General features: G+C 39.2%; 2 protein-coding genes and 1 long non-coding RNA gene across 4 annotated transcripts; 2 read left to right on the forward strand and 1 right to left on the reverse strand.

Annotated features, from left to right (window-relative positions):
* Positions 1-264: 264 nt before the first annotated feature.
* On the forward strand, positions 265-14,627 carry LOC144458329 (lithostathine-like). Of its 2 annotated transcripts, XM_078167515.1 has the most exons (5): positions 265-647; positions 1,649-1,735; positions 13,439-13,798; positions 13,874-13,922; positions 14,011-14,627. In XM_078167515.1, the coding sequence occupies exons 1-4, from the start codon at positions 572-574 to the stop codon at positions 13,897-13,899; spliced, it is 549 nt and encodes a 182-aa protein (XP_078023641.1). In that variant the 5' UTR covers positions 265-571; the 3' UTR covers positions 13,900-13,922; positions 14,011-14,627. The 2 variants fall into 2 exon arrangements, with proteins under 2 accessions (XP_078023641.1, XP_078023640.1); XM_078167514.1 differs by lacking the exons at positions 13,874-13,922; positions 14,011-14,627 and having other exon boundaries at positions 13,439-13,865.
* Positions 14,628-16,523: 1,896 nt separating this feature from the next.
* On the forward strand, positions 16,524-17,014 carry LOC144462859 (uncharacterized). Its single transcript, XR_013491031.1, has 2 exons — positions 16,524-16,578; positions 16,680-17,014. It is a non-coding gene; the product is annotated as an uncharacterized LOC144462859 (long non-coding RNA).
* Positions 17,015-17,817: 803 nt separating this feature from the next.
* Positions 17,818-22,231, reverse strand: LOC144462860 (uncharacterized). The gene is made up of 6 exons (XM_078167516.1): positions 22,170-22,231; positions 21,448-21,786; positions 20,895-21,021; positions 20,647-20,729; positions 18,679-19,038; positions 17,818-18,466 (listed from the first exon to the last, which is right to left on the reverse strand). Exons 2-6 carry the CDS (start codon positions 21,779-21,781, stop codon positions 18,456-18,458), a joined length of 915 nt encoding a protein of 304 aa, XP_078023642.1. The 5' UTR covers positions 21,782-21,786; positions 22,170-22,231; the 3' UTR covers positions 17,818-18,455.
* Positions 22,232-27,820: the final 5,589 nt, after the last annotated feature.

The raw sequence follows: 27,820 nt of genomic DNA on the forward strand, positions 1-27,820 counted from the left end.
CACAACTCTGTTTGACTCCCTGACGAAGGCTATACGCCGAAACGCGTCGGAATTTGGCTTTTTTAATGTCACTGTGACAATGCCATGTGAATAAAGGCATTTTATAGATTTAAAGAGAGTGCCTTGGACTTTTTTGTGTTTTTTGTATACACTTTGTGTCCCTGTCCAAAGAGCACCTCTAACCAAGGATGAGTCCACGAAGCGCTCCTGTTTTGAACATTGTTTGTTTTTCTGGATTCTTCTATGTTTTTATTTATCAGGTTGTTCAGAGTCGCATACATATACCTTTGAAAAAGGTCAAACCAAACACAAGGTGACGACTGTTACTGACTGCAGGAGACTCTGTACTGAAGATCCCACCTGCCAATACTTCACATTTTATACACAGTAAATATCTGTTGTGTGGACTCGTGGCCATAGAAAACATAATGAGCCAGCATATTTCTGTCATTTGATAAATATTTACTTTAAAAACACTATGTAGCAGCACATAACTGATGGGACATCTGATTCAACACAGATTTGTGATCAGCTTTACATTTTTCCCCACAGCAATAAAAACTGTTTCCTGATGACATCAAGAAATGACATGTTGATAGAACCTCATTCAGTCGCTGTCTCAGGGTACCCTGCTAGGGACGACTGTGGTGAGTTAAACTATAAACTATAATTCTTTTCAGTCTTTATTAGTCCCACAATTTTCCCTAAAAAAATAGAAAAAAAAGCAAAACAAGATATTATTATTACCTCCGCCAAGGAGGTTATGTTTTCGCTGGTGTTGGTCTGTTTGTCTGCAAAATAACTCAAAAAGTTCTCAACGGATTTTGATGAAATTTTCAGGAAAGCTTGATAATGGGGACAAGGAACAGATGATAAAATTTTGGTGGTGATCAGTTGAAGCGAAGTGGATAAAATGATAAAATGGCGGGAAATCCGAGCTGCTTGGAGGTCTGCGCTCTCTGAGTGCTTTTCTAGTCTACTTTATTATTTTATCCGCTTTGCTTGAACCAATCACCACCAAATTTTATCATCTGTTCCTTGTCCCATTATCCACCTTTCATGAAAATTTCATCAAAATCTGTTCATAACTTATTGAGTTATTTTGCAGACAAACAGACCAACACTGGCAAAAACATAACCTCCTTGGCGGAGGTAATAATAATAATGATAATACTAAAAATAATAATGATAATAATAATAATACTAAAAATAATAACAATAATAATAATAATAATAATAATAATGATAATGATGATAATAATGTATTTAAGGTAGCACTTTAAATTCTAACCCCAAGTGCAGTGTTAGTGTGCATCAGTATATGTGCAGACCTCAGTGATTTGAGCTCAGTGGCCTAGTGGTAGAGTGTCCACCCTGAGACTGGGAGGTCGTGGTTTAGATCCCCCGACTACAAAAATGGGACCCATTGCCTCCTTGCTTGGCAGCATCAGGGGTTGGAATTGGGGGGTTAGATCACCATATGATTCCTGAGCGTGGCACCGCTGCTGCTCACCGCTCCCTCAGGAGATGGGTCAAATATGGAGAATAAATTTCACACACTCAGGTGTGTGACAATCAGTAGGACTTTAACTTTAACTTAAGTCATCCAAAATGTAATCACTGCCTTAATCAATTCATGTCGATACAGCTCCAGTGAACCCAACATCAGTCCCTCCTGGTCTGACCCCTCCCCAACACTCAGATGAGGAAGAGGAAGAAGAAGAGGAAGAAGAAGGTGAGAAGTATTTCACTTACAGTAGCTATAGTTTTACCCAATGCTGCTACTACTATTACTACTACTACTACTACTACTAACAATAATAATAATAATATTAATGATAACAATAATAGATAGGTCTCCATCTCCCCAACCCTCAGATGAGGAAGAGGAAGGTGAGAAGTATTTCACTTATAGTAGCTATACTTAATGGTGGGGCGCTGTGGAGCAATGAGGAGATCTCACTGTAGCTCCTACAGATTTCACGTTAAAACTACATTTAAAACAAAACCTGTGTAATTTTCAAACAAACGGTTATTGTATTTTGCATCCCAAACACTCCAAGTACCCACTGTCTAGTGAAAATGCCGAAGCGAGCGGGGATTTCCAAGGCTGAGCTGAACGGCGATGGAGGCCAGACTGAAGCACCGATCCAGAGTGGGAACGAGAACCCTGAGTGAAGTGTGCAGAGCACGGACAACCAAGCGGTGTTGGCCGCTATAGCATCACTGCAAGCGGAGTTGTCCCAGGCTAAGTTGGACATTTGCAACAAGTTTGACGAAAGGATTGCTGATGTGAGTACAACTTTGAGAAGCGAAATTGCCTCTCTGAAAGCAGAAAGTGACGCTGCATTTTCCGTAGTAAATGTCCGACTAGACTCCCAAAATGAGATGCTGAAAAGTTTAGGAGAGTCAGCTAATGCTACTTCGGATACTGTTGTGGACCTCGAAGCTAGGGTAAAGCAGCTACACAGCCAAGTTGAACAACTGTCAGAAAAGTGTTTGGACTTGGAGGGACGATCTAAACGTCAGAATCTGACAATCGCGGGAGTCAAAGAAGGGGAGGAAAAGGGTCAGAAGACCAGGGATTTCGTGGCACAGCTGCTTATGGATGCACTACAGCTGGATGAAAAACCAGTGATTGACCGAGCTCATAGAGCCCCGAGAGAGCGCCCTGGTGATGAAGAGCCTCCTCGACACCTGATTTTAAGGGTGCACTACTGTCATGCTTTGGAGAACATACTGCAGAAGGTCATGAAAACCAAAAGTCTCACGTATCAAGGGCAGCGAATTCAAGTTTTCAGAGACTTTCCACCCGCTGTAGTTAAATACATGTACATGAATCTACTAAACTCTTGCTCCAAGAGTCAGCTGTGAAAGCAGCGACCAAAGCTGCGATGGAGATAAGTAAATTGAAGTTTGAGTGTGACAAAGTTGAGCAAACTACTCGCAAGACAAACATTATCATTAGAGGAATCCCGTTAACAAACGGTGAGAACACAAAGAAAGTAGTAGCTGATCTGGCAGCCGATATGGGAGTGGAGATGAAAGAGCAGGACATCACCGTAAGCCACCGTCTGCCAGGGAAACGTGGAAGAGTGCACGAGGCTGAAGATCAACACCGCAGCAGAAACATTTTTGTCAAGTTTGTCACGTATGAAACCAAACTTCAAAGTATGAGAAACAAAAAACGTCTAAGGAGTATTGATGGGAAAAACAGAGTCTTTATTGAGGAAGACCTTACGCCTTTGAGAGGAAAGATCCTGAGACAAGTGAGGATGGATCCAGAGATTAAAAGAGCCTGGACAATGGACGGTAACATCTGTTGCATCATTAAGGACAACGATCAAGAGGTGACGAAAACCATCTACCCCGGTGATGAGCTAATGTCCAAACTGGGATGGTCTGCAGAAAAAGCCCAAAGTGTCGGGATTTATGTAGACTTCCCCTAGGCCAGCGCTGACCCCTCACTACATGCAACTTGTATCAAGGATGTAACTTGTAAAAATTCTTCCGGTCGATTTAAGACTAAACAGAAGACAGATATCAAATTCCTCGGACTAAATGTGTGTGGATTACGTGCTAAATTTCAACTTGGGATTCTTACAGAATACATTAAAGACTATGACTTTATTTGTTTAACAGAGACCAAAACAGATAATATCTGTAAATCAGACTGTGATGGATTTACTCCTTTCGTGCTAGAAAAGAAGAAATCAAGTTATAAACATGGTGGTATACATGGGGTATGTCTATTAGTTAAAAATGAGTTTGCAAATTATGTTCAGGAGATAAAAGACACTACTTCCGACGCCATCCTGTGGACTAAAGTGGCCAAAGCAGCTTTTGGGTTTGAATTCATCTTGGGAACAGTTTATGTGCCACATGAAGGATCTATTTTTTTCAACAAGGACTATTTTGGAAATGTTTCCCAAGATATTTCATTTATGAACAGTAAATACAGTTTACCAGTAGTGATGTTGGGTGATTTCAATTCAAGAACTGGTACTCTGAGTGACTCCTTAAATGTAGGTGACGTAGGAACGAATATTAGAAATGACTGTCCTTTGATGGCGAAATACTTTTAAACAGTGACATAAATGATTTTTCTTTGATGGATCTGCAGAGGGTCAGTGAAGATTTAATGACTAATAATAATGGTCACAGCCTAATTGACTTATGTCAAAGTTCAGAGTTGAAGATTGTAAATGGAAGATTTGGGTCTGATAAAGGCATTGGGCGTTACACCTGTTTTAACTATAATGGTAACAGCGTTATTGACTATGCCATAGTGTCAGCTTGTTTGTTAGCACAGATTATCTATTTTTGTGTTGATCCTTTGGACAAATGTTTGTCAGATGTCCACTGCCCTATTAGTTTAACTATAAGAGCTAATAACTTGGGTACTCATAAGTGTGAAACTCTTACAGATACTGCTTATTATGATCCCGAAAAAGAGAATAGACACATGGCCCATTTAATGTTTAAACACCGATGGAAATCTGAGCTAAAAGCCACATACCAAGAATCCTTTAATTTAGAAGTTATAAAAATGTATGATTCAATGATTGATGCGATTAATATTTCCAATGCAAATCTGGTTGAAATAAATAACATTAGTAAAGGTATATGTGACATTATGGTAGATCCTGGTAAAAGTTTGGGTTTATGTAAGGCATATGGTCAGGACCTGTACAAATTTGGTAGAACGTCAAAAAAAAACTACAGAAGAGAAAACCCTGGTTTAATGCTGAATGTGTTGAAGCCCGTAGAAAATATTATAAATCCATGAATATATTTAAATTTAACCGCTCTGCTCAATGTAAAGTTGAAATAAAATGTATAGCTAGAAAGTATAAATCCATCATAAGGAAATGTTAAAGGCAGTTCTATGATTCTTGACGTAGGAAACTCCGTACACTTAAGAAATCTAATAGTAATGAATATTGGTTTATTCTAAATGCAGGTAAACCATCTGGAAGATTAGGAAATGTATCTATAGAAACCTTTGCTGAATATTTTAAGAAACTCAGCCAAAAATCGAGTGATAATTGTACACCAGAAGACCAGCAATTTGACCTCAGACGAGTCACCTCTCCTACAAATGAATACATAAATGATTTGTTTACTTTGGAAGAAATACAGCGAATGGTAAAAAAATAAAAAAGCAAATGGTATCGATGAAGTTATAAATGAATATATGAAGAACTCCCTTTTGGAAATGCTGAACATTTTAGTAAAATTCTTTAATTTAGTACTGATAACAGGTATAGTCCCCACTGACTGGTGTTTAGGAGTGATAAAACCATTATACAAAAACAAGGGACCAGTAGATGATCCTGAAAATTACAGAGGTATTACTTTACTTAGTTGTATTGGTAAGCTTTTTACGGCTGTAATAAATTACAGACTAACTGCTTATATAGAGTCTGAAAGAATTCTTGGAGAAGAGCAGGCAGGGTTTAGGAAAGGCTTTTCAACCCTTGACCATATTTTGTTCTTCACTCACTGGTTGAATGGTACTTGTATAAGAAAAAAAGACTGTATTGTGCCTTTGTTGATTATAAAAAAGTGTTTGATTTGGTAGATAGGTCATCACTATGGTTTAAATTAGTTGCACTTGGTATAAACGGAAGAGTATTAAATGTGATACATAATATTTATGAGAATGCCAAATCTTGTGTTAGAGCTGGTTATGATTTATCTGAACAATTTGTATGTAATGTAGGAGTGCGTCAGGGGGATAATTTATCACCACTATTGTTTGCACTATATTTAAATGACTTTGAAAAATATGTGAGTCAATGGTACAACAGACTTGAACTTTTTTCAACTGAATGCCGCAATGTGATGAATGGTGAAATAGGGATATATTTGAAATTATATGTCCTGCTTTACGCGGATGATACGATTGTACTGGCAGAGACTCCTTCAGAATTACAGGCCGCATTAAATGCAGTTGCTTCTTATTGTAAAAACTGGTATTTAACTGTCAACACAGACAAAACAAAGGTTGTTATTTTCTCTAGGGGGAAATTACGGATACTCCCAGAATTTAAGTTTGGTTCAGATAAATTAGAAGTTACTTTTGAGTATGACTATCTTGGAACGTTATTTAATTTTAATGGACAATTTGATAAAGCAATAGCTAAGCAAGTTAAACTAGCTAAAAGAGCTTTATTCTCCTTGGAAAACAGAGTTACTAGATTACAGTTACCTGTTGATATACAATGTGAGTTGTTTGACCAGCTTATAGTGCCTATTCTTTTATATGGAAGTGAAGTCTGGGGATTTCATAAACTTGACCAAATTGACCAAACAGATCTTTCTTGAAATGTTTACTTTAATGTTAATAAACGCACAATTGTATTATTTATGGAGAGTTTGGTCGAAATAGTTTAGATTTAAAGGTAAACATGAGAATGATTAACTTTTGGGTACATTTAATTAGTCATAATACAGCAAAAATCTCTTTGACTGTGTTTATTGTTTTCAAGACTTTGTATGATGACAATATTTTTCAGTGTAAATGGATTTCCAAAGTTAAAAATATTCTTGATGATTGTGGTTTATCATACTTATGGCATGATGCTGGACGGATGAACCCTAAATATTTAAAATTAATGATTGAACGTAGATGATCTGATATGGAACTACAGAGATGGCATGAGAAATTACGAAGTAACCCTTTATGTGATAGTTATAAATTGTTTAAAACTGATTTCACTTTTGAACCTTATCTGATTATGTTAAGACCTGCCGAAAGAGTTTGTTTGTCTAAGTTTCGGTGTGGAAATCATAAGTTACCTATCTCTGAGCGCAGGTATGATAGTGAAAATGTCCCCTGGAAATGTACTCTTTGTTTGACTGGCAATCGAGGAGACGAATATCATTATGTACTTGTGTGTTCTTTTTTTGATAAAGAGAGAAGAGAGTTGGTCGGACAGTTCTATAGAGCAAATCCAAATATTTATAAGTTTCAAAAGTTAATGTCATCTCGAAAAGTAAAGGTCTTGTCAAATTTGTTGAAACTTTGAATAGTTTCTCTTGATTTGCTTTGACTTGTATGTATGTACACAAATTCTGTTTTATTTATTTTGCTGTGCATTGGCTGCCGCCTGTCCTGATTTGTTAATGTTATTTTTTGTTGTTTGCCCCTTATACCCTGGGGAGGGGTCAAAAGGAATAAATAAATAAAAAAAATAAATAATAACGGACCCTGAGGAGGCCCGCCTGTATGCTGAACGCCACTTCGGACAGGGCCGCATCTGAGATGCACACCTTAGAGCATGGCTCATTCATTTCTGAGAGAGACTAGAGGCCTGAGTTTCTGTTTTCCCCCCTTTTTTTCCCTCTCCCCTATTACAATGTAAAATATTTTGTTTGCCAGCCTGCCCACCAGAATGCATATTTCAATTGGTAGTCTGAATAACTTGGTTTCTTTAATGAATATGTTATTTCTTTGTATTTTATCTCATAGTTAAGACAGCATGGCTTTAAGTCACTGATGGTGGGGGGAAACCATGTAGGGCCTGGGGGTTTATGAATAAGTGTATGCCTTGGAGTTTTGTGTTTATTTGGTAAGGTCTGCTAAGACGTGGGAGTTTACATTCAATTTTGTTAATGAGAGATAACTGATCTACTTTGTAACTAAATAGGTTTTGTTGCAAGTTTTACAACTGTAGGCCTACTAACTACAGTAGGATCAAGAGTTCAACCACAGTTGGTTGCTAGAGTTCATTCTCTGTTTAGAGAGGTTAGACTACACATTATTACGAATTGATAATGTTTTCATTTTTCTGTTTAAGTGTATTTTGGGTGGGCAGGGGTGGGAGGGTGGTTGGAGTGTCATTTAACTTATGGTTACATATATTTAACAGAGAGAGGAGAGAGTCTAAGGATAGATGCCTGTAGTCACCCTACGTAATGCACAACGTAGCACATAAAGAGAAGAGGAGGGATGATGTAACATTCTGCTCATGGAATGTAAATGGTATTAACGAACCAGTTAAAAGAGGCAAAGTGCTTGCACACCTTAAATCATTACAAGCTGATGTTATTTTCTTACAAGAAACCCACCTGAAGAATGACTCGCATGCTAGGCTCAGGTGTAGGTGGGTACAACATATTTATCACTCCAACTTTTCAGTAAAGACTAGAGGCACAGCTATCCTGGTCCGTAGGGGGACAGAACGTTACCGGACAGAACAAATCTCAATACAGAACAAATTTGCCAGTTACTGGAATTGTGCCTTAACACCACATACTTCCAGTTTAACGGTACTTTTTACAGACAGAAGCATGGCTGTGCTATGGGGTCACCAGTATCCCCCATTGTGGCAAACCTGTATATGGAAAGGGTAGAGCAAAAGGCACTGAACTCTTACAAGGGTACATCACCAAGCCACTGGTTCAGATACATGGATGACACATGGGTGAAGATCAAATCCCAAGAACTGGAGGCTTTTACTGAGCACATCAACTCAGTGGACAAGAACATCAAGTTCACTAGAGAAGATGTTAATGATAACCACCTACCTTTCTTAGACTGTGATGTGCACTTGGATGAGAACAGGATCCTCCACATTGGGGTATATAGGAAACCCACACACACAGACCAATATCTTCTTTTCGACTCACACCACCCTCTGGAGCACAAACTGGGAGTTATCAGAACCTTACAGCACAGGGTTGATAATGTACCAACTACCACTCAGGCAAAGGTACAGGAGCACAAACATTTGAGGAGAGCATTGGAAACTTGTGGCTATCCTAGTTGGACGTTTAACAGAACAAAACGATCCAACAAGAACAATAACTCAGAGAGGGCTGAGGAAGGAAACAAGCGCAGGAACATTGTCATACCCTATGTGTCCGGGGTGTCTGAGAAACTCAGGAGAATTTTCAACCAACACCAAATTCCTGTGTGTTTCAAACCAAGTAACACACTCAGGCAAAAACTGGTACACCCCAAAGACAGGGTACCACACACTCAAAAAAGCAACTTGGTATATGCTGTCCAATGCAGTGAGGAATGCAAGGACTCATACATTGGTGAAACCAAACAACCATTAAACAAGCGCATGGCTCAACACAGAAGGGCAAACTCCTCAGGTCCAGTTTCTGCTGTTTATTTACATCTAAAGGAGAAGGCTCACTCCTTTGAGGACAGCAATGTGAAAATCTTGGACAGAGAGGACAGATGGTTCGAAAGAGGGGTGAAAGAATCCATCTATGTTAAAATAGAGAAACCATCTCTAAACAGGGGAGGTGGTCTGAGACACCACCTATCCCCCATTTACAATGCGGCCCTTGCTGCTGTACCTAAGAGATTGAACAACAAAGACTGCCCGAAACTAACCTCAAGTGGCTCAAAGAAACACGACAGTCGTTCACTGGTAATCACACATCATGCCTAACGACTGTTGCTCACCAGTGGCCCCACTCACTCCTAACGACCGTCGTTCACTAGTGTGACTCACCTGACCCAAACAATGGTCCAGTGAAACTTCACTAACAAAGTATTGTCTTATGAGGGTGGTGGGTGTACATCTCCACAGAGGTTAAAAACCTGAGTCTTACTCCACTGTTTGTCAGAGTAGTGAGGACTGGTCAGACTGATGCGTTGAGAACTGATGAAGCCGCTTGGATAAGAGGCGAAACGTCTTCTAGACAAAATCAAAGTCCAGTTGCCTACGATTTAATTGTTGCCAGAATGGAATAGACCTGGATAAATGAGAATATCCACAGACTTATGCAAAGTTTTGTGATTATCTAGAATCAGGTACCTCTTCTACACTATTGTGGGAAGCCTTTAAGGCCTATTTAAGAGGGTGCATTATTTCTTTCCAATCCTCTCTCAAGAAGCGTAACAAAGAAAAACAACTACAACTTGAGGATGCGACTCGCCAGTTAGACATGGAGAATGCCCTACACCCCTCATTAGAAAAACATACAAAAATTTCAACTCTTAAATATAAACTAAACAAAATATTGTCAGATAGAATTTGCAGAGCCTTTATTTTTACAAAACAGTGATATTTTGAATTTGGTGATGGGCCACATAAATTATTAGCAAGACAACTACGAAAACTTGAAAATGACAGGACTATCCACAAAATTAAGTCAGGTTCAGGAAATATTCTTAACTCCCCCAAATATATTAATGAAAGATTTAGGCAGTTTTATTAAACACTGTATACATCTGAAGTTAATTATATAACAGAAACAATGCAATAATTTCTAGATGTGAACTCCCATCACTGAGTCAAGCGGACCGTGATGCCTTAGAGGCAGACATTACATGTAAGGAACTATTAGCAACCATTGGATCTATGAAAAATGGTAAAAGTCCCGGCCCTGATGGGCTCAGCAATGAGATATACAAAAAGTTTGGAGGATTGCTGGCTCCCTATCTACGTAAAATGTACACCCAGTCATATGATGATGGGGTACTACCTCAGACGCTGACTGAAGTCGTTATCACCCTTCTCCCCAAAAAAGGGAAAGACTTAGAAGAAGTGGGTTCATATAGGCCAATTTCATTATTAAACTCAGACCAAAAAATCGTGGCCAAGACATTGGCCAGAAGACTTAATACCTTTATATCCGAGTTGATTTACTCTGACCAAACAGGGTTTATCCCCAAAAGAAATTCCTTCCACAACTTTACATGTCTTTTAAATATCATGCATTCTCCTACTTCCCAAAAAGGACCTTATTATCCTCAGTTTGGATGCAGAAAAGGCATTCGCAGTCGCACCAGGTCGAATGGCCATACTTATTTACGGTCTTGCAGAAATTCAACTGTGGTGATAAATTTGTGTCCTGGATTAAGTTCTTATATAATGGCCCCCGGGCCAGAATACTTACTAATCAAACTCTTTCTGACCCTTTTCTGCTTGGTAGGGGCACAAGGCAGGGCTGTCCGCTTAGCCCACTACTGTTCACGCTAGCCATAGAGCTGCTCGCCGAAACAATTCGATCACTTCCTGAGATCCATGGCTATAACACAGAATACACCAAGAATAAAATATCATTGTACGCGGATGACATTTTGTTATATGCTACTCAACCTAGGATTACAATTCCATCAATACTAAAAACGTTTCATCTATTCATTACTTTCTCGGGGTACAATATTAACTGGAGCAAGAGCGAACTACTGCCAATACAAGTTGAGGATCAAGAATGGCTCAAACAGCTTCCCTTTCGAATAGCTTCTGACAGCTTAACTTATCTGGGGATAGTAATCACCAAGAAGTACAATGCTCTTTATAAGGCTAATTTCCCCACCCTGTTAAATAAGCTAGCAAGCAATATTCAGTTTTAGAAAACACTCTCCATTTCTCTACTGGGTAGAGTGAACACTATTAAGATGATTTTTCTCCCTCAGCTACTTTATCTTTTTCAAAACCTGCCTATATACCTTACTAAATCTTTTTTTCAGTAAACTGGACTCTATCATTCTCCCCTTTGTATGGAACTACAAGTCTCATAGAATAAAAAGGACCATATTTGCAAACATAAAACCAATGGGGGGTTGGCATTGCCTAATTTTATTTTATATTATTGGGCCACTGGGATACACTCTATTGTACATTGGTTAGATGACAACCTATCACCCCATGATGGACTAGAGATGGAACGGGAGGATTGCCTACCATACTCTAGTATAGCGGTTATATTGTCACCCGTGCCAGTCAATAGAACTTGCTTTAAACATAATCCTATAATTTACGACTCAATTAGGATATGGAAACAACTAAGAAAACATTTCAAGCTCAATACAGTGTCATTTCTGCTACCTATAGCAGCAAACCCCTCCTTCGCTCCCTCTGTTCTGGATGGGGCCTTTATTACCTGGAAGCAAAGAGGGATTTGTAATGTTGGCAACCTATACATAGAAGGCACTTTTGCTTCTTTCCAACAACTTCAGGAAAGATATAATTTGCCCAAGAATCAGTTTTTCAGATACCTTCAGATTAGGGACTATGTTAAAACACATCTTCCTAATTTTGAGAAGGCAAACCCAGACAAGCTAGAGAGTTTATTTAATCTGTTCCCTAACCCATGTTACATAATCTCGCAATTATATGAGACACTACAAAGTATGTGCCTTCCCAAGATGGACAAGATAAAAGAAGAGTGGGGAAGAGAGACTGGGGCCTGGATACTTCCCAGTGTGTGGGAGGAGAGTTGGGAGTACATCCATGAATGTTCCATTACCGCCCGACACTGCTATTTCCTGAAGTCTCACCTTTGTGTGAGAAATGTGAGTCTATGGAGGCTACCTTATCACATAGTTACGCTCTTTGCCCCAAACTTCAAACTATTGGTATGAAATATTTCAATTTTTTTCTGTGATACTGGGGGTCCAATTAGAACCAGATCCTATCTTAATAATTCTGGGAACATCTGATGAGCTGCGGAGACTAAATGTTAGACAGCAGCGTCTTCTGGCATATGGTTTTATAATGCCAAAAAAACTGATCTTACTTTATTGGAAAAAGAAAGAGGTGCCCTCCTTCAAGCACTAGTTGACTAACTTGACACCTTACATTTGGAGAGAATTAGATTTATTTTGAAGAATAAATTGAAGGACTTTCATAAAATTTGGCGACCTTTGGTCTCTCATCTCGAAAGAGAATCTGACTGAGACTCTGGTTTAAATGCACTGCTAGGGAGGGCTGGGTGGGTGGGTGGCTGGGGGGGGGGGGTATGCTCTATTGTTGTTTTGTTTTGTTGTTGTTGGTTTTTGTTTTGATTTTGGTTTTGTTTGCTTATAATTTGCTATTTGTCTTACTAGGATTGTGTTTGTGGAATTATACTTTTTTATTTTCTGTAAAAAAAGGAAACATAACGGTCGATGGTCAGTTTCACTGTTAACATGACTGGTTTCCCAATAAACATATTTGAAAGTAGCTATAGTTTATCCAAATACTACTACTACTGATGATAATAATAATAATAATAATAATAATAATAACAATAATAGATAGGTCTCCATCTCACTGGAGATTTGATTTTACTGTTAGCAGTTTTACACCAGGTACATGGAAAGGCACTGCTAAATAAAGACTGCCATCCTATGGCCACTTATGATAGTGCAGCTTTTGCTGGTAATAATATCAGTGATGCATCTTTATTCTCAGTTCATTTAATCATGAATCATGTTACACACCAATGCTCAATGCCAGTAGACTACATGTGAGGTGATTACCATGGGACTACAGTAGAGACTCCAGCCTGCAAACATACATTTATTATTAATATTTCAGGTCCTCAAATGGGTTTTGCAGGTGTGGTTTGTTACAACAATGTAGCCTATAAGGATGATCTGTGGGGGCCCAATATTATATTCTTTCATGGGGTCTAAAATCTCTGGCAGCACCCCTGGTTGCGACATGCACAAACTCTCAGTGTCACCTCTTTGATGCAGGTCTCCGGTTCTACCAGAAACACAAAAGCTGGATTGATGCCCTGCAGCACTGCCACAACGAGAACTCCACCCTGGTTCAAATCACCAACCAGCGAGTGCAGGACGCAGTGAACTCTGTCCTACAAAATAAGAGCGGCTTGGATGGTGGAGTGTGGATCGGCCTGGAGCGCTCCATCTTTGGTGTAAACGTCCCCTGGCAGTGGATTTCAGGGGAAAGAGTAAAGGAACCTCATTGGAGCAGTAGCGCTTTTGTTGACCCCTTAAACAACCACTGTGGAAAGGTCATCCACGTAAAAGAGTCACAAGAATTCAAGTGGCTGGACGAAGACTGCCATAAAGAGCTGCCTTTCATCTGCCAAGGTAAGCTGCTGTTTGGTTTTCCACCCATTCTGACATGAGATTGTTGACAAAGTTTATCTTTCTTTTCATTTTCAGATCTGAATGGAAAGGCCTCGCCATAATCACTTAACTTCTCGAGACCAAGGTATATCAGCTGGAAACTGTTATGTTTTCCAGGTTGACAGCAGAAATGTTCTTCTCACTGTATGTTCTGTCTCGTTCATGTCCTGTAGATCCATCATGACGACTGCATGGGGCTCTGGAAACTACAAGAGTCACTCCACTATTCTTCTTGATATTATGTTTGAATGAATATTGGTGTTGTGAGCTACTGATTTTTGCATTCACTGTTCATTGCACTTGTACTCACTTTCTAATAACTGACTGATTTGCTTTCTGTGGGAAATACTTACTCATATTTTACTCAACTGAATGTATCAATAATCAGTGTATAATCAGAATCAAGAAACACATAATCATTGTTAATTATGTTTTGTTGTTACCCTAGTTAGGAGCTAAAAATGATGGTGTATGCCTTCACCATCTGTGCTCAAGTTGGTGTGTTTGCACTCAGGTGATGTCATGATGTTCTGAGTTTAAGAGACAATGGTGGCAGAGGTAGAGCGTAGTGATCGGAGGGCTCTGCCAACAAGGCCTACAATGGGAGGGGAATGTGAACAGCATGAAAGTGAATGTAATATTGAAACAACGGAGTCTGCTCCAGGGTCCAGCTCAATGTGTGTGTGTGTGTGTGTGTGTGTGTGTGTGTAATCTTTAAAGACTCACAGTCAAGGAATTTCATTCACCAATATTGTGATTTATTTAATGCAGGTTCCTATATAATATCATTTATTCAATAAAGATAAACATATATAATCTAACCTGTTTCTCCTCTTATTTTGGTTTATACATATAGCAACAGGCAAGAAATGAATTGCGAAAATGGAGGAACAAGTCCACTGGGAGGCGACATTAAAGGAACAGTGTAGGATTCATAGGATTTAGTGGCATCTAGTGGTGAGGAGTGCAGATTGTAACCAGCTGAAGGAGAGATACCCCAGGTGAAAACAGCTTTTCATGCACTGGTCAGTTTTGAGATTTTGCCCTTTTTTGCTTCTTTTTTCAGACTAGTGGAATGAAAACATAACAATTACACATTTAGGTTTATTTTAGTTCAGATTTCAGTTCTGGGAATGTATGCAAATTTGTGCATACTTAATTAGATAATGCAGGATTTGCATATAAAGAATAATTGTCTTAATGTTAATTATCAGCTGATATCTGTTTGTGAAACATTTGCAAACTGGTGTTGGTGGAGGTCTGGGTCTGGTCCCCTGTTGGAGCTGGAGCTGTCCTCAAAGCAGGCTAAGAAAGTGTATAGCTGGTCCTGGAGGGAGGGGTCAGTTGAGGTGGGGTTGCTGTTGCTCTGTTTGTAGTCAGTAATATTCCGTACACCTTTCCACATGGCATAGGGGTTGTTTTCATTGAAGTTGTCCTCAATGCATTGTTTGTATTCCTGCTTTGCAGATGTAATGCCTCTCTGCAGACTGGCCCTAGCCCTCCTGTACTCCTCTGTGTCTCCTGGTCTCAGTGCTGTGTCTCGGGCTCTGAGCAGCTCTCTCACCCTGCTGTTGAACCAGGGCTTCTGGTTGGAGAACACTTTCATTTGTTGTTTATGAGGTTATGGTGTCAATGCAGAATTAGATGTAAGAAAGGACTGTGCTGGTATAGTACTCAGTGTCTGGATGTTCAAAGAGTTCCCATCTAGGGTCCTTTAAACAGTCCTGCAGGGCTGAAGAGGCCTCTGCAGTCCAGACCTGCACAGTCTTTAACTCAGGTTTAGTTCTGTTGAATAGGGGCTTGTAGGCTGGGGTACATATTTTTATGATGTTTTTATGTTGTTTTGTATCCCCAGTTGTTGTGGGACAGTTGTCGCTACCTGTTTATGTTGTTTGTGTGTTCATGTTGTAACAATATTTAATGCTGCCTTCTTGACCAGGTCTCTCTTTAAAAAGACTTTAATGTCAACAGGACTGTGACCTCAGCAGCTTTCCTGTACAACTAGCACCTTCAACAAAAGGAGCATTTTCTCATGTATACTGCTCACATATGCCAATACATTTACATTCTCCTCTTCATAACTAATAAGCATCACCCAGAGAGCAGATATTTGCATCCTGTAGGACTGAAAAAAGCCTCCTCACTGTTAGGTTTCTGAACTTTGATTTGCATGAAGTTTGTGGAAACAGGGAACTGGTGTTTTTAGCTTTTGGATGGACACAGAGGTCAAAAGGTTAACACATAAGTGTCCGTAATGTTGATTTTTGTGCATCCAAAGCCTCAAAAATATTGTAGGTTTTAACATCAAAGTCAAAATGTACATTTTGCTGATTTATTGTGTTATAAGGATTGAGCTGTACGCCTGAGGATGAGACAAGGTGATGAGATAACGGTCTTGTGTGGGTGTTCCTTTATCATCTTCCAGCAGTTAAACTGCTGTCACAGTCTCAGTCTGGTCAAACGTGTTAGGATTTGCACTTGTTGTCTTCTTCTTCCCTTGCCTTTGCTCTCTGGTTTCCACTTCCTATTTTTTGTCCCGAGTTTGTCTTCCCTGTCAGTCAGGCAGTCTGTGTGTGTGTGTGTGTGTGTGTGCGTGTGTGTGTGTGTGTGTGAGTGAGCAGGTGGTGCAAGGAGCTGCAATCAAGTTGTCACACCTGCAGTCCATTTGGCACTTACCTCCAGCTGTATTTAGACCAGCTGTTCTCTCCAGCAGTTGTCAGTTCATTGCTTAACCCAGTGTGGTAAAGTGCTCAGCTCCCTGTTTGAGACCCAGTTTCTGTGTATGATTCTACTTACCTGTTTTGTTACCTTTGCTCCTGACCACAATCTTCTCTGTCTCCAGCCAACCATCACCAAGTCATCTGCTTCAGACCTGCCTTGCCTGCTGACTCCTTCACCTGCCTCAGTCAAGCCTCAAGCTGCCATCACCCTCGCCGCCTGCTCTGCTTCTCAGCTCCAGCAAGACTCTCTATTTCCCCCTGGTGTTTTGGCCGTACTCCATCCTCTCCAGGGTCCTCGCTATCTTTTGTTCCTGCAGCCTGCCAAAGAAAAGCCTCTGTGGTCCAACAACAACTTACCCTGCCTACCACATGGGAGACCTCGGTTCAAATTTCACTCCAGCAATTCAAGTATTATCTACTCTGCCTCATTTCTATTTTAAATAAATCTTTTGAACTGAGTTCTGCTGAGTTGTCTACATTTTTGAGTCTACCCTTCATTTTAAATTTAACAGTAGGGGTATGTTCACGCAGCTGTTCCTATAGGCATCTTATTCTGTATAGACAAAAAAAAGTCATTTCAAAGGAAGAATTAAACAGCCTCTTTGACCATCACCAAGCTCATGATTTCATACTCTGGGAATTCTGGCCTTGAGTGGTGTTAAGGTCAGAGGTGAACACTGGGGTAATGCTACTACTACCACTGATGATGATAATATTATAAGCCTATTATTACTTTTCATTATGTATTTAAGGTACCACTTAAAATTTTAACCCCAAGTGACATTTTCCTTTATGTTCAATCACATTCCTGTCAATACATTTCACCCAAAAAGTCAGAATAACAATGGCATCAAATTACATGAAATAGTTCTTACTATATCATAGTATACCATATACACAATTACAGTGTGAGTGTGCATCAGTAGTATGTGCAGACCTCAGGGTTTTAAGTCATCCATCACAAAATGTTGGTAGTTAAAATAATGGTGATGATGATAGTATTACAGGATAAACTATATATTATACATATATACTGAAGCAATGAAACCAGTGAGGAAATGGAAGAGGAGGCAAAGGGGAGTGCAGGTACCTGCTATACTACATACTGCCCACATTATTTATTTACTCATGTTGCTTATTTATTTATTGTCTATTCATCATAATAATTTCAGTGAGGCATCTTTATTCTCATTTTGAAAAATGACTTTTAACTGGATTAAAAATTGAGGCAGGATATTAATAAACAAGATGAGAAGGAGGTGAGATTAAACATGTTTATCTTTATTGGATAAGTGATAATAATCAAGAACCTGCATTAAATAAATCACAATATTGGTGAATAAAATTCCTTGACTGTGAGTCTTTAAAGATTACACACACACACACACACACACACACTGAGCTGGACCCTGGAGCAGACTCCGTTGTTTCAATATTACATTCACTTTCATGCTGTTCACATTCCCCTCCCATTGTAGGCCTTGTTGGCAGAGCCCTCCGATCACTACGCTCTACCTCTGCCACCATTGTCTCTTAAACTCAGAACATCATGACATCACCTGAGTGCAAACACACCAACTTGAGCACAGATGGTGAAGGCATACACCATCATTTTTAGCTCCTAACTAGGGTAACAACAAAACATGATTAACAATGATTATGTGTTTCTTGATTCTGATTATACACTGATTATTGATACATTCAGTTGAGTAAAATATGAGTAAGTATTTCCCACAGAAAGCAAATCAGTCAGTTATTAGAAAGTGAGTACAAGTGCAATGAACAGTGAATGCAAAAATCAGTAGCCCACAACACCAGTATTCATTCAAACATTTCAAACATAATATCAAGGAGAATAGTGGAGTGACTCTTGTAGTTTCCAGAGCCCCATGCAGTCGTCATGATGGATCTACAGGACATGAACGAGACAGAACATACAGTGAGAAGAACATTTCTGCTGTCAACCTGGAAAACATAACAGTTTTCAGCTGATATACCTTGGTCTCGAGAAGTGAAGTGATTATGACGAGGCCTTTCCATTCAGATCTGAAAATGAAAAGAAAGATAAACTTTGTCAACAATCTCATGTCAGAATGGGTGGAAAACCAAACAGCAGCTTACCTTGGCAGATGAAAGGCAGCTCTTTATGGCAGTCTTCGTCCAGCCACTTGAATTCTTGTGACCCTTCCACCTGGATGACCTTTCCACAGTGGTTGTTTAAGGGGTCGTCAAAAGCGCTACTGCTCCAATGAGGTTCCTTTACTCTTTCCCCTGAAATCCACTGCCAGGGGACGTTTACACCAAAGATGGAGCGCTCCAGGCCGATCCACACTCCACCATCCAAGCCGCTCTTATTTTGTAGGACAGAGTTCACTGCGTCCTGCACTCGCTGGTTGGTGATTTGAACCAGGGTGGAGTTCTTGTTGTGGCAGTGCTGCAGGGCATCAATCCAGCTTTTGTGTTCTGGGTAGAACCGGAGACCTGCATCAAAGAGGTGACACTGAGAGTTTGTGCATGTTGCAACCAGGGGTGCTGCCAGAGATTTTAGACCCCATGAAAGAATATAATATTGGGCCCCCACAGATCATCCTTATAGGCTACATTGTTGTAACAAACCACACCTGCAAAACCCATTTGAGGACCTGAAATATTAATAATAACTGTATGTTTGCAGGCTGGAGTCTCTGCTGTAGTCCCATGGTAATCACCTCACATGTAGTCTACTGGCATTGAGCATTGGTGTGTAACATGATTCATGATTAAATGAACTGAGAATAAAGATGCATCACTGATATTATTACCAACAAAAGCATCTACATCTGATTCTGATGATATATATACATATATAAAAACTGCAATTAGGATTACTCTATGTAAAAACATTTTAACACTCACAACTAAATGAACATAGTTGCACCTTTTTCTTCAACATAACTAAATGTGACGTCACTGAATTGTTACCCAATATTCAACTGGACTGGTTTGAGACTGATGGGACCTAACTCTGTAGGTATTCTAAAAACAAGGATGCATAAAGTATTTACCAGATGTGTATTTTCTCTACATGTTGTTCCAATAATTTAAGTTACCACTAACCTAATTTTGTTAAATGAGAATAAAGATGGCTAACTGATGTTATTATGATGGATGACTTAAAACCCTGAGGTCTGCACATACTACTGATGCACACTAACACTGTAATTGTGTATATGGTATACTATGATATAGTAAGACCTGCTTTATGTAATTTGATGCCATTGTTATTCTGACTTTTTGGGTGAACTATTAACAGGAATGTGATGAAACATTCAGGTAAGATCTCACCTAGTGTTAATGATGGTGGGTCTCTGGAGCTGTGTCAACATGAAATGATTTCTGATGAAAGTATTGATTAAATTTAGGCTAAATACACAAAATGTAATGACTGCAAATGATGTTATGAGAGGATAATGTTGATCTTTAGAGTGTATTTCAGTGAAATCAAACCAACAGATTGATATCATTGTACTGTACTTGAAGCTGGCTTCAAAATTAAGGCAGGATATTGTTAACAAAATGCACTGCACACCCACATGTCCTCTGTGTCTCCGTTTCTTTCACTCTGCCACACACTCTACAAAAGCATGTAGACTCTCAGTGGTAGTCAGGAGTGTTTGATCTGTCCAAAGCTGCACGACATTTAGGTATACAAGCGATTTTATACGTTTCATAGAAAATTATAAAGCATCAGAGACCGTCATATAAAAGCCACATATATAATTTGGATCAATATGATGAACCAGCACTCACAAGTTTTTGTAAGTAATATATGTGCTTGATAAGTGTTGTTTTAACCTCAGACAGAAATCCAGATTATTTAGACCATTTTTGGTTGAGCGATACTTTTTTAGATTTAAGATATATGGTGTTAATTAGTTTCCAAGTCATAGAGAAGGACGTGATGCCTTTCAAGAGTCAGATTTCATTATGTTTTGTCCATCGTTCTGTCATATTTCAAATGTTATTTTGTTTTTCTTTTTGTGGTTTTTATGGAAATAAATATGGGACTAATAAATACTGAACAGCATTCCAGTTTATAGTTTAACTCACCACAGTTGTTCCCTGAGACAGCGGCTGAATGAAGTTGTATCAACATGTCATGTCTTGATGTCATCAGGAAACATGTTGTATTGCTGTGGGGAAAAATGTAAAGCTGATCACAAATCTGTGTTGAATCAGATGTCCCATCAGTTATGTGCTGCTACATAGTGTTTTTAAAGTAAATATTTGTCAAATGACAGAAATATGCTGGCTCATTATGTTTTCTATGGCCACGAGTCCACACAACACATATTTACTCTGTATAAAATGTGAAGTATTGGCAGGTGGGATCTTCAGTACAGAGTCTCCTGCAGTCAGCAACAGTCATCACGTTGTGTTTGGTTTGACCTTTTGCAAACGTAATATTATGCGACTCTGAACAACCTGATAAATAAAAACATAGAAGAATCCAGAAAAATAGTTAGAGTCAGAGTGCAGACAGATTTCTTTAACTTCCTCATTATTCATTTCCTCTATGTGAATTTGTTAAATCCATTTCTCCTGCAAACATGCTAATAAAGTGTTTTAAGTGCACACATCTTGTTGGGCTTCATGCCAGGAATTAAGTTCAAGTAGTAAGTGACACTCTGACAGTCTGTCATGTGGGAGACCAAGTTCATTTCAACATGAAATGATTCCCTCAGCTGTGACAATATAAGTCATCCTGCTCCTCTGATATTAGCTTCATTTAAGGAAACTGGGTATTTGGACATTTGAAAAGCATGTGAATTTAAAAACAGAGGAACTCTAAATAATGTTTTAATATGTTTGAGGAGATAACACAGCTTGTCAAATGATTAAAGTGCTTACCTATTGACACATTCAGATGCACACACCGATGGTTTGGAGAGGAATCATAGCAGAGGTTGATCCCATCATTCTCTCGCTTAAAGTTAGTCATGGTCAGGTCGCTGTCAGTCACTGTGACTCCGGGGAGGCTGGCGTTATTGGACTTGCAATTGTTTGACTCACATTCACACTTGCTGCCTCCTCTGCCACAGTATTTAATGGTTCGACTATTATCTTTAGGAAATGGGAAAGTGGCACTGCTTCCCTCCAGCAGCCACACCTGTCTTTCATAAACATATGTTGCTGCAACATGACACATACCCAGCAGCAGCAAGAGATGGATGAACTGTGCCATGGCTTCTGAAACCAAAGAAAAAAGTTCACAGATTAAGGAGAGAAGTGCACAGCACACCATGGATCCAGATTTAGCTCATCTATTCATGGGAATATAATTTGCATATTTCAACTTGCAGCAACATTAGTTGGGAACGTAATATGCGATATGTTGAAGTAAAAATATTTAAGAGTCTTGATTTTTCTTGATTTCTAATGTGACAAACATGCACCTAATGTGTAATAACACACTAATTCATCTATAATTTCCATGCACAACTTTTCTACATCAAAATAAAAATATCTAAGTCTAAATATATCTACTTGTATTAATCTGTTCTACATGATTAAACACCAAAATGACAGTATCCATCTGATGTTAATGCTGTATGAATTCATCAAAAACTTACCCAATAAATGAAGACTTGTGGCTCTGTAAAATGTGTTAGGAGGGTGGGTAGGGAAATGTGAACCGGAGACTTCACTGTGCATCACTTTATAGAGCTGTTTACCTCCTCCGCCTTTTGGCCAAAGAAACACACCCACACCAGAGTGCTCATTTGTTTATAGGGGATTGAGAGTGACTTTTATTTTTGGGGGGAGGTTATGTTAAGTCTAAAGACACTGTCAGTGTGTAATGTGTATACACTGTAACATAGGGTACAAGTGTGAGGAGATTTCCAAACTTTATTTTGGCTGTTTATCTTTTCATTTTTAAGGTAAAAGCACATGTAATGGTATATTGGTATAATATTAGTGGGTATAAACCCACAAAAGATTTGCCAAAGCAAACTGACAACACATCCTAAATCAGTATAAAACAGCTTTATGTCTGAATGGTTTAAAGTGTGAAGACGATGCCTATAGGAGTGGCTGTGTGAACACACCCTACATAAGGAATGGAGTTTGTGTTCCTTTTATCAGCTAATTATCCAGTCTATTGGCAGGATGATGGTTTTTGAATGGATTGTGAATGCTGGGTGTCTCCTGATGGTGGCTGGTGGTGTCAGACAGCATTTTGACCAGACTGAGACTGTGACAGCAGTTTAACTGCTGGAAGATGGTGAAGGGGTTCAGGTGGTAGCTCATCAGTTTGATGTGTCTCCAAGTGTGCTGAGCCGACTATGGAGACGTTACTGACAGACTGAGCAGTACAGCATGAGACAAGGACAAGGTTGTTTGACAACACCCACACAAGACCGTTATCTCATCACTTTGTCTCATCCTCAGGCGTACAGCTTAATCCTTATAACACAATAAATCAGCAAAATGTACATTTTGACTTTGATGTTAAAACCTACAATATTTTTGAGGCTTTGGATGCACACAAATCAACATTACAGACACTTATGTGTTAACCTTTTGGTTTGTCTGTGTGTTGTTTCTGTCTGACGTTCTTTGGAAACATGTTTCTTCCACTGTATTCAGTGTTTGCAACAGGATCTACCCATATTAAAATAAATGATAGAGGCCTCTGTGTCCATCCAAAAGCTAAAAACAGCAGTTCCCTGTTTCCACGAACTTCATGCAAATCCAAGTTCAGAAACCTAACAGTGAGGAGGCTTTTTTCAGTCCTACAGGATGCAAATATCTGGGTGATGCTTAGTTATGAAGAAGAGAATGTAAATGTATGGGCTTATGTCAGCAGCGTACATGAGAAAATGCTTCTTTTGCTGAAGGTGCTAGTTGTACAGGAAAGCTGCTGAGGTCACAGTCTTGTTGACATTAAAATCTTTTTAAAGAGAGACCTAGTCAAGAAGGCAGCATTAAATATATTAAAAACTATAAATTAGACGCAAAAGCACAAAATGTTTTCAATGTGTTATTTAAAAGACAAATCCATTTACCACTTATACTGAATAACTGCCACCATTTGACTTTGGGCAGTGGAGAGTCAATGAGCTGGTTAACACGATGGACCTGAAGTATGATTCAATAATAAAGTGTAATGTATTGACAAAATTATACGAGAGTAAACAGGAGACATAAGATTGCTGATTACCAGCAACTACTAGAACAGCTGTATTACGGTAATAACTTCAGATCTGTCATGATGCAAATGATTGATTTCACACGCACTCACGCTGCGCCGCTATTTCTCACGCTGTCACAAATAATACTGACTGACATTCTGCTCCAGAAGCTTAGCTTGCTATTTGTTGCAGGGGGACAGCGTCGTGGTAATTTGCTCCACATCTGCCCTGCCTCTGGGTGGCAATAGTCACTTCGCAGTCCCTCAAACTAACCAATTACCCCCGTGATTTTGTTTTCATTTTGGAGACTTCGCTTAGGAGATAGCGGTAATGCACTTGACTTAAGAGCTGCCAATAAACTTCACCAGCGCGAGAAGACCGGTTACGCAGACTCCGACGCGCAGAACCACCGTTAGCGCGCTGTCTGAACCCCTGACTGACTGCTGCTTGATAAAGTTATGCGAGGGTCCCGTTACGCCCAGGTGTTACACTACAAAGTTTATGGATTTATTAATCTTCACGTGCGCCTGATCCTGTTTTGCATAGTCATTGTGGAGCTGGACGTACATGCACGGTCCTTGTTTCCACACCCACTGGGAGACATGAATTGATGCAGAGGCACCCTTAAATCCGTTTGCTTATCGATATGAGTGCCCGCTTTACCACTCAATAGACCTGCCACTGAAGAGACAGTCTGTTATGACACAGAACAGCTGTCATGACGCGCGACCATTACGCACGGCTGTGGCTATTAACGGCGCCCGTACCACTAATTCATCACGTGTACCTGTGAACCATCATAGCAGTGATGTTTTTTAATAATTTTAATTATTTGTGACAGTCAGGAGTGTTTGAGCTGTCCAACGCTGCCCGACATTTAACACAAGCGACCCCAAATATTAATAATAAATGTATGTTTGCAGGCTGGAGTCTCTACTGTAGTCCCATGGTAATCACCTCACATGTAGTCTACTGGCATTGAGCATTGGTGTGTAACATGATTCATGATTAAATGAACTGAGAATAAAGATGCATCACTGATCTTATTACCAACAAAAGCTGCACTATCATAAGTGGCCATAGGATGGCAGTCCTTATTTAGCAGTGCCTTTCCATGTACCTGGTGTAAAACTGCTAACAGTAAAATCAAATCTCCAGTGAGATGGAGCATAGTTTATAGTAAAGCATCTACATCTGATTCTGATGATATATATACATATATAAAAACTGCAATTAGGACTACTGTATGTAAAAACATTTTAACACTCACAACTAAATGAACATAGTTGCACCTTTTTCTTCAACATAACTAAATGTGACGTCACTGAATTGTTACCCAATATTCAACTGGACTGGTTTGAGACTGATGGGACCTAACTCTGTAGGTATTCTAAAAACAAGGATGCATAAAGTATTTACCAGATGTGTATTTTCTCTACATGTTGTTCCAATAATTTAAGTTACCACTAACCTAATTTTGTTAAATGAGAATAAAGATGGCTAACTGATGTTATTATGATGGATGACTTAAAACCCTGAGGTCTGCACATACTACTGATGCACACTAACACTGTAATTGTGTATATGGTATACTATGATATAGTAAGACCTGCTTTATGTAATTTGATGCCATTGTTATTCTGACTTTTTGGGTGAACTATTAACAGGAATGTGATGAAACATTCAGGTAAGATCTCACCTAGGGTTAATGATGGTGGGTCTCTGGAGCTGTGTCGACATGAAATGATTTCTGATGAAAGTATTGATTAAATTTCGGCTAAATAAACAAAATTTAATAACTGCAATGATGTTATGAGAGGATAATGTTGATCCTTAGAGTGTATTTCAGTGAAATCAAACCAACAGATTGATCTCATTGTAATAGGCATGCAACTGGCTTCAACTCTGAGACAGGATATTAATAAACAAGATGAGAAGGAGTTGAGATTAAACATGTTTATCTTTATTGAATAAATGATATTATATAGGAACCTGCATTACATAAATCACAATATTGGTTTTACAGGGAAAGAAATGTGGAATAAAAATCCTTCTTCAGGCTTGTTTCATTAGATCTTTACCCACACTTTACCAGTAAATAAAATGCAGTCCATCAGAGTTCAACGTGAAATAGATTAACTGTGACACACACACACACACACACACACACACACACATACACACATTCAAACTGAGCTGGACCCTGGAGCAGACTCAGTTGTTTCAATATTACATTCATTTTCATGCTGTTCACATTCCCCTCCCATTGTAGGCCTTGTTGGCAGAGCCCTCCGATCACTACGCTCTACCTCTGCCACCATTGTCTCTTAAACTCAGAACATCATGACATCACCTGAGTGCAAACACACCAACTTGAGCACAGATGGTGAAGGCATACACCATCATTTTTAGCTCCTAACTAGGATAACAGCAAAACATGATTAAAACTTTTACAAGTGCAGTCTCAGTGCTGTGATGTACTTGAAAATCCAGACTGAAAGGCATCAAAGGAATTGTTTTGCTCCAAGAAGGTGTTAAGTTGCTGAAAAACAATCTTTTCAATGATCTTTCCTAAAAATGGTAGGTTTGATATGGGCCTGTAGTTATTTATTACTGAGGCATCCAGATTAGGCTTTTTTAAGAGACGTTTAATGACTGTGGTCTTCAGGACCGTTGGAAAAAGGCCTGACTGAAGAGAACAGTTGACTATCTGTAGTATATCTGATGCTATGCAGTTAAAACATCTTTAAAAAAGCTTGTAGGCAGAGTGTCAAGGCAGCAGGTAGTGGACCTAAGGTTTCTAACTATGTCTGTCAAAGTAGCATAATTTAATGGGTGAAAAAGTGGAGTAGTCTTATGAGGCACAGGTGAAATAGCCACTGTGTTGGAGTTACAGGCTGTCTTTCTTATCTTTAAAATCTTGTCTGTGAAAAAAGAAGCAAAATCATGCCTTGGTGGATAGCAGCTCAGGAGGGACTGACGCTGATGGGTTTGTCAGTCTGTCAACAACAGTGAATAAAGTCTGTGTATTGTTGTTATTTTTGTTGATAATCTCAGAGAAAAAGGACTGCCGCGCCCCTTTTAGCTCCAAGTTATAGATGTGCAGACTTTCCTTATAGATGTCATAATGAACCTGGAGTTTGGTTTTTCGCCACCTGTGTTCTGCTTTTCTACATTCTCTTTTTTAAGCTTTTACCCGTGTGGCGTTCCTCCATGGTGTTTTTTTCTTACCAGAGACGACTTTGACCTTCATGGGGTCAATATTGTCCATAATATTCACAGCTTTAGAGCTGAAACTATGAACCAGATCATTGACAGAGACTGAGGGCAGAGCTGGTGTGGGTATAAAATCCTGGGAGAATAGTGTACAGGTGTTTTCGTTGATATAGCATTTTCTGATTACCTCTGTTGTAATTTTACTGGTGTCAGCGGAGATAGCCATTTTAAAGAAAACACAGTAATGATCAGAAAAGGCAACATCAGTCACCACAACCTCAGAAATGTTGAGCCCTTTGGAGATAATTAGATCTAAAATATGTCCCTTATTGTGTGTTGGCTCTGTTACATGCTGGGAAAGTTCTAAGTTGTCCAGGATGTAGAAAAGTTCTTTCGCTCTGCCATCTTTGGGATTATCAATATGAATATTAAAATCACCCACTATAACAACACAGTCAAAATCAATACAGACAACAGACAATAGTTTAGAAAAGTCATCAACAAAGTGTGCACTATATTTTGGGGGCCTGTAAATGGTTACTAATACTGCTTGACAGGAGGATCTCAACTGCAGTGCAACATATTCAAATGACTCAAACTTCCCATATGACAACTGTTTGCACCGGTAAACATCCTGAAATAAAGTGGCTACTCCACCTCCTTTCCTAAGTTCTCTAACTGAGCTGATAAAATGGAAGTTTGGGGGGGCTGATTCAATAAGTGCTGCTGCACTGTTGTTTTCATTTAACCAAGTTTCAGTTAAAAACATAAAATCAAGGTTTCTCTTGATAATAAAATCATGAATTAATAGTGACTTGCCAGCCAGAGATCTGATATTTAATAAAGCTAAGTTTAGTGTACTAACATTGTCT

This window comes from Epinephelus lanceolatus, chromosome 4 (genome assembly GCF_041903045.1).
Source record: "Epinephelus lanceolatus isolate andai-2023 chromosome 4, ASM4190304v1, whole genome shotgun sequence".
Taxonomy (NCBI): Eukaryota; Metazoa; Chordata; class Actinopteri; order Perciformes; family Serranidae; genus Epinephelus; species Epinephelus lanceolatus.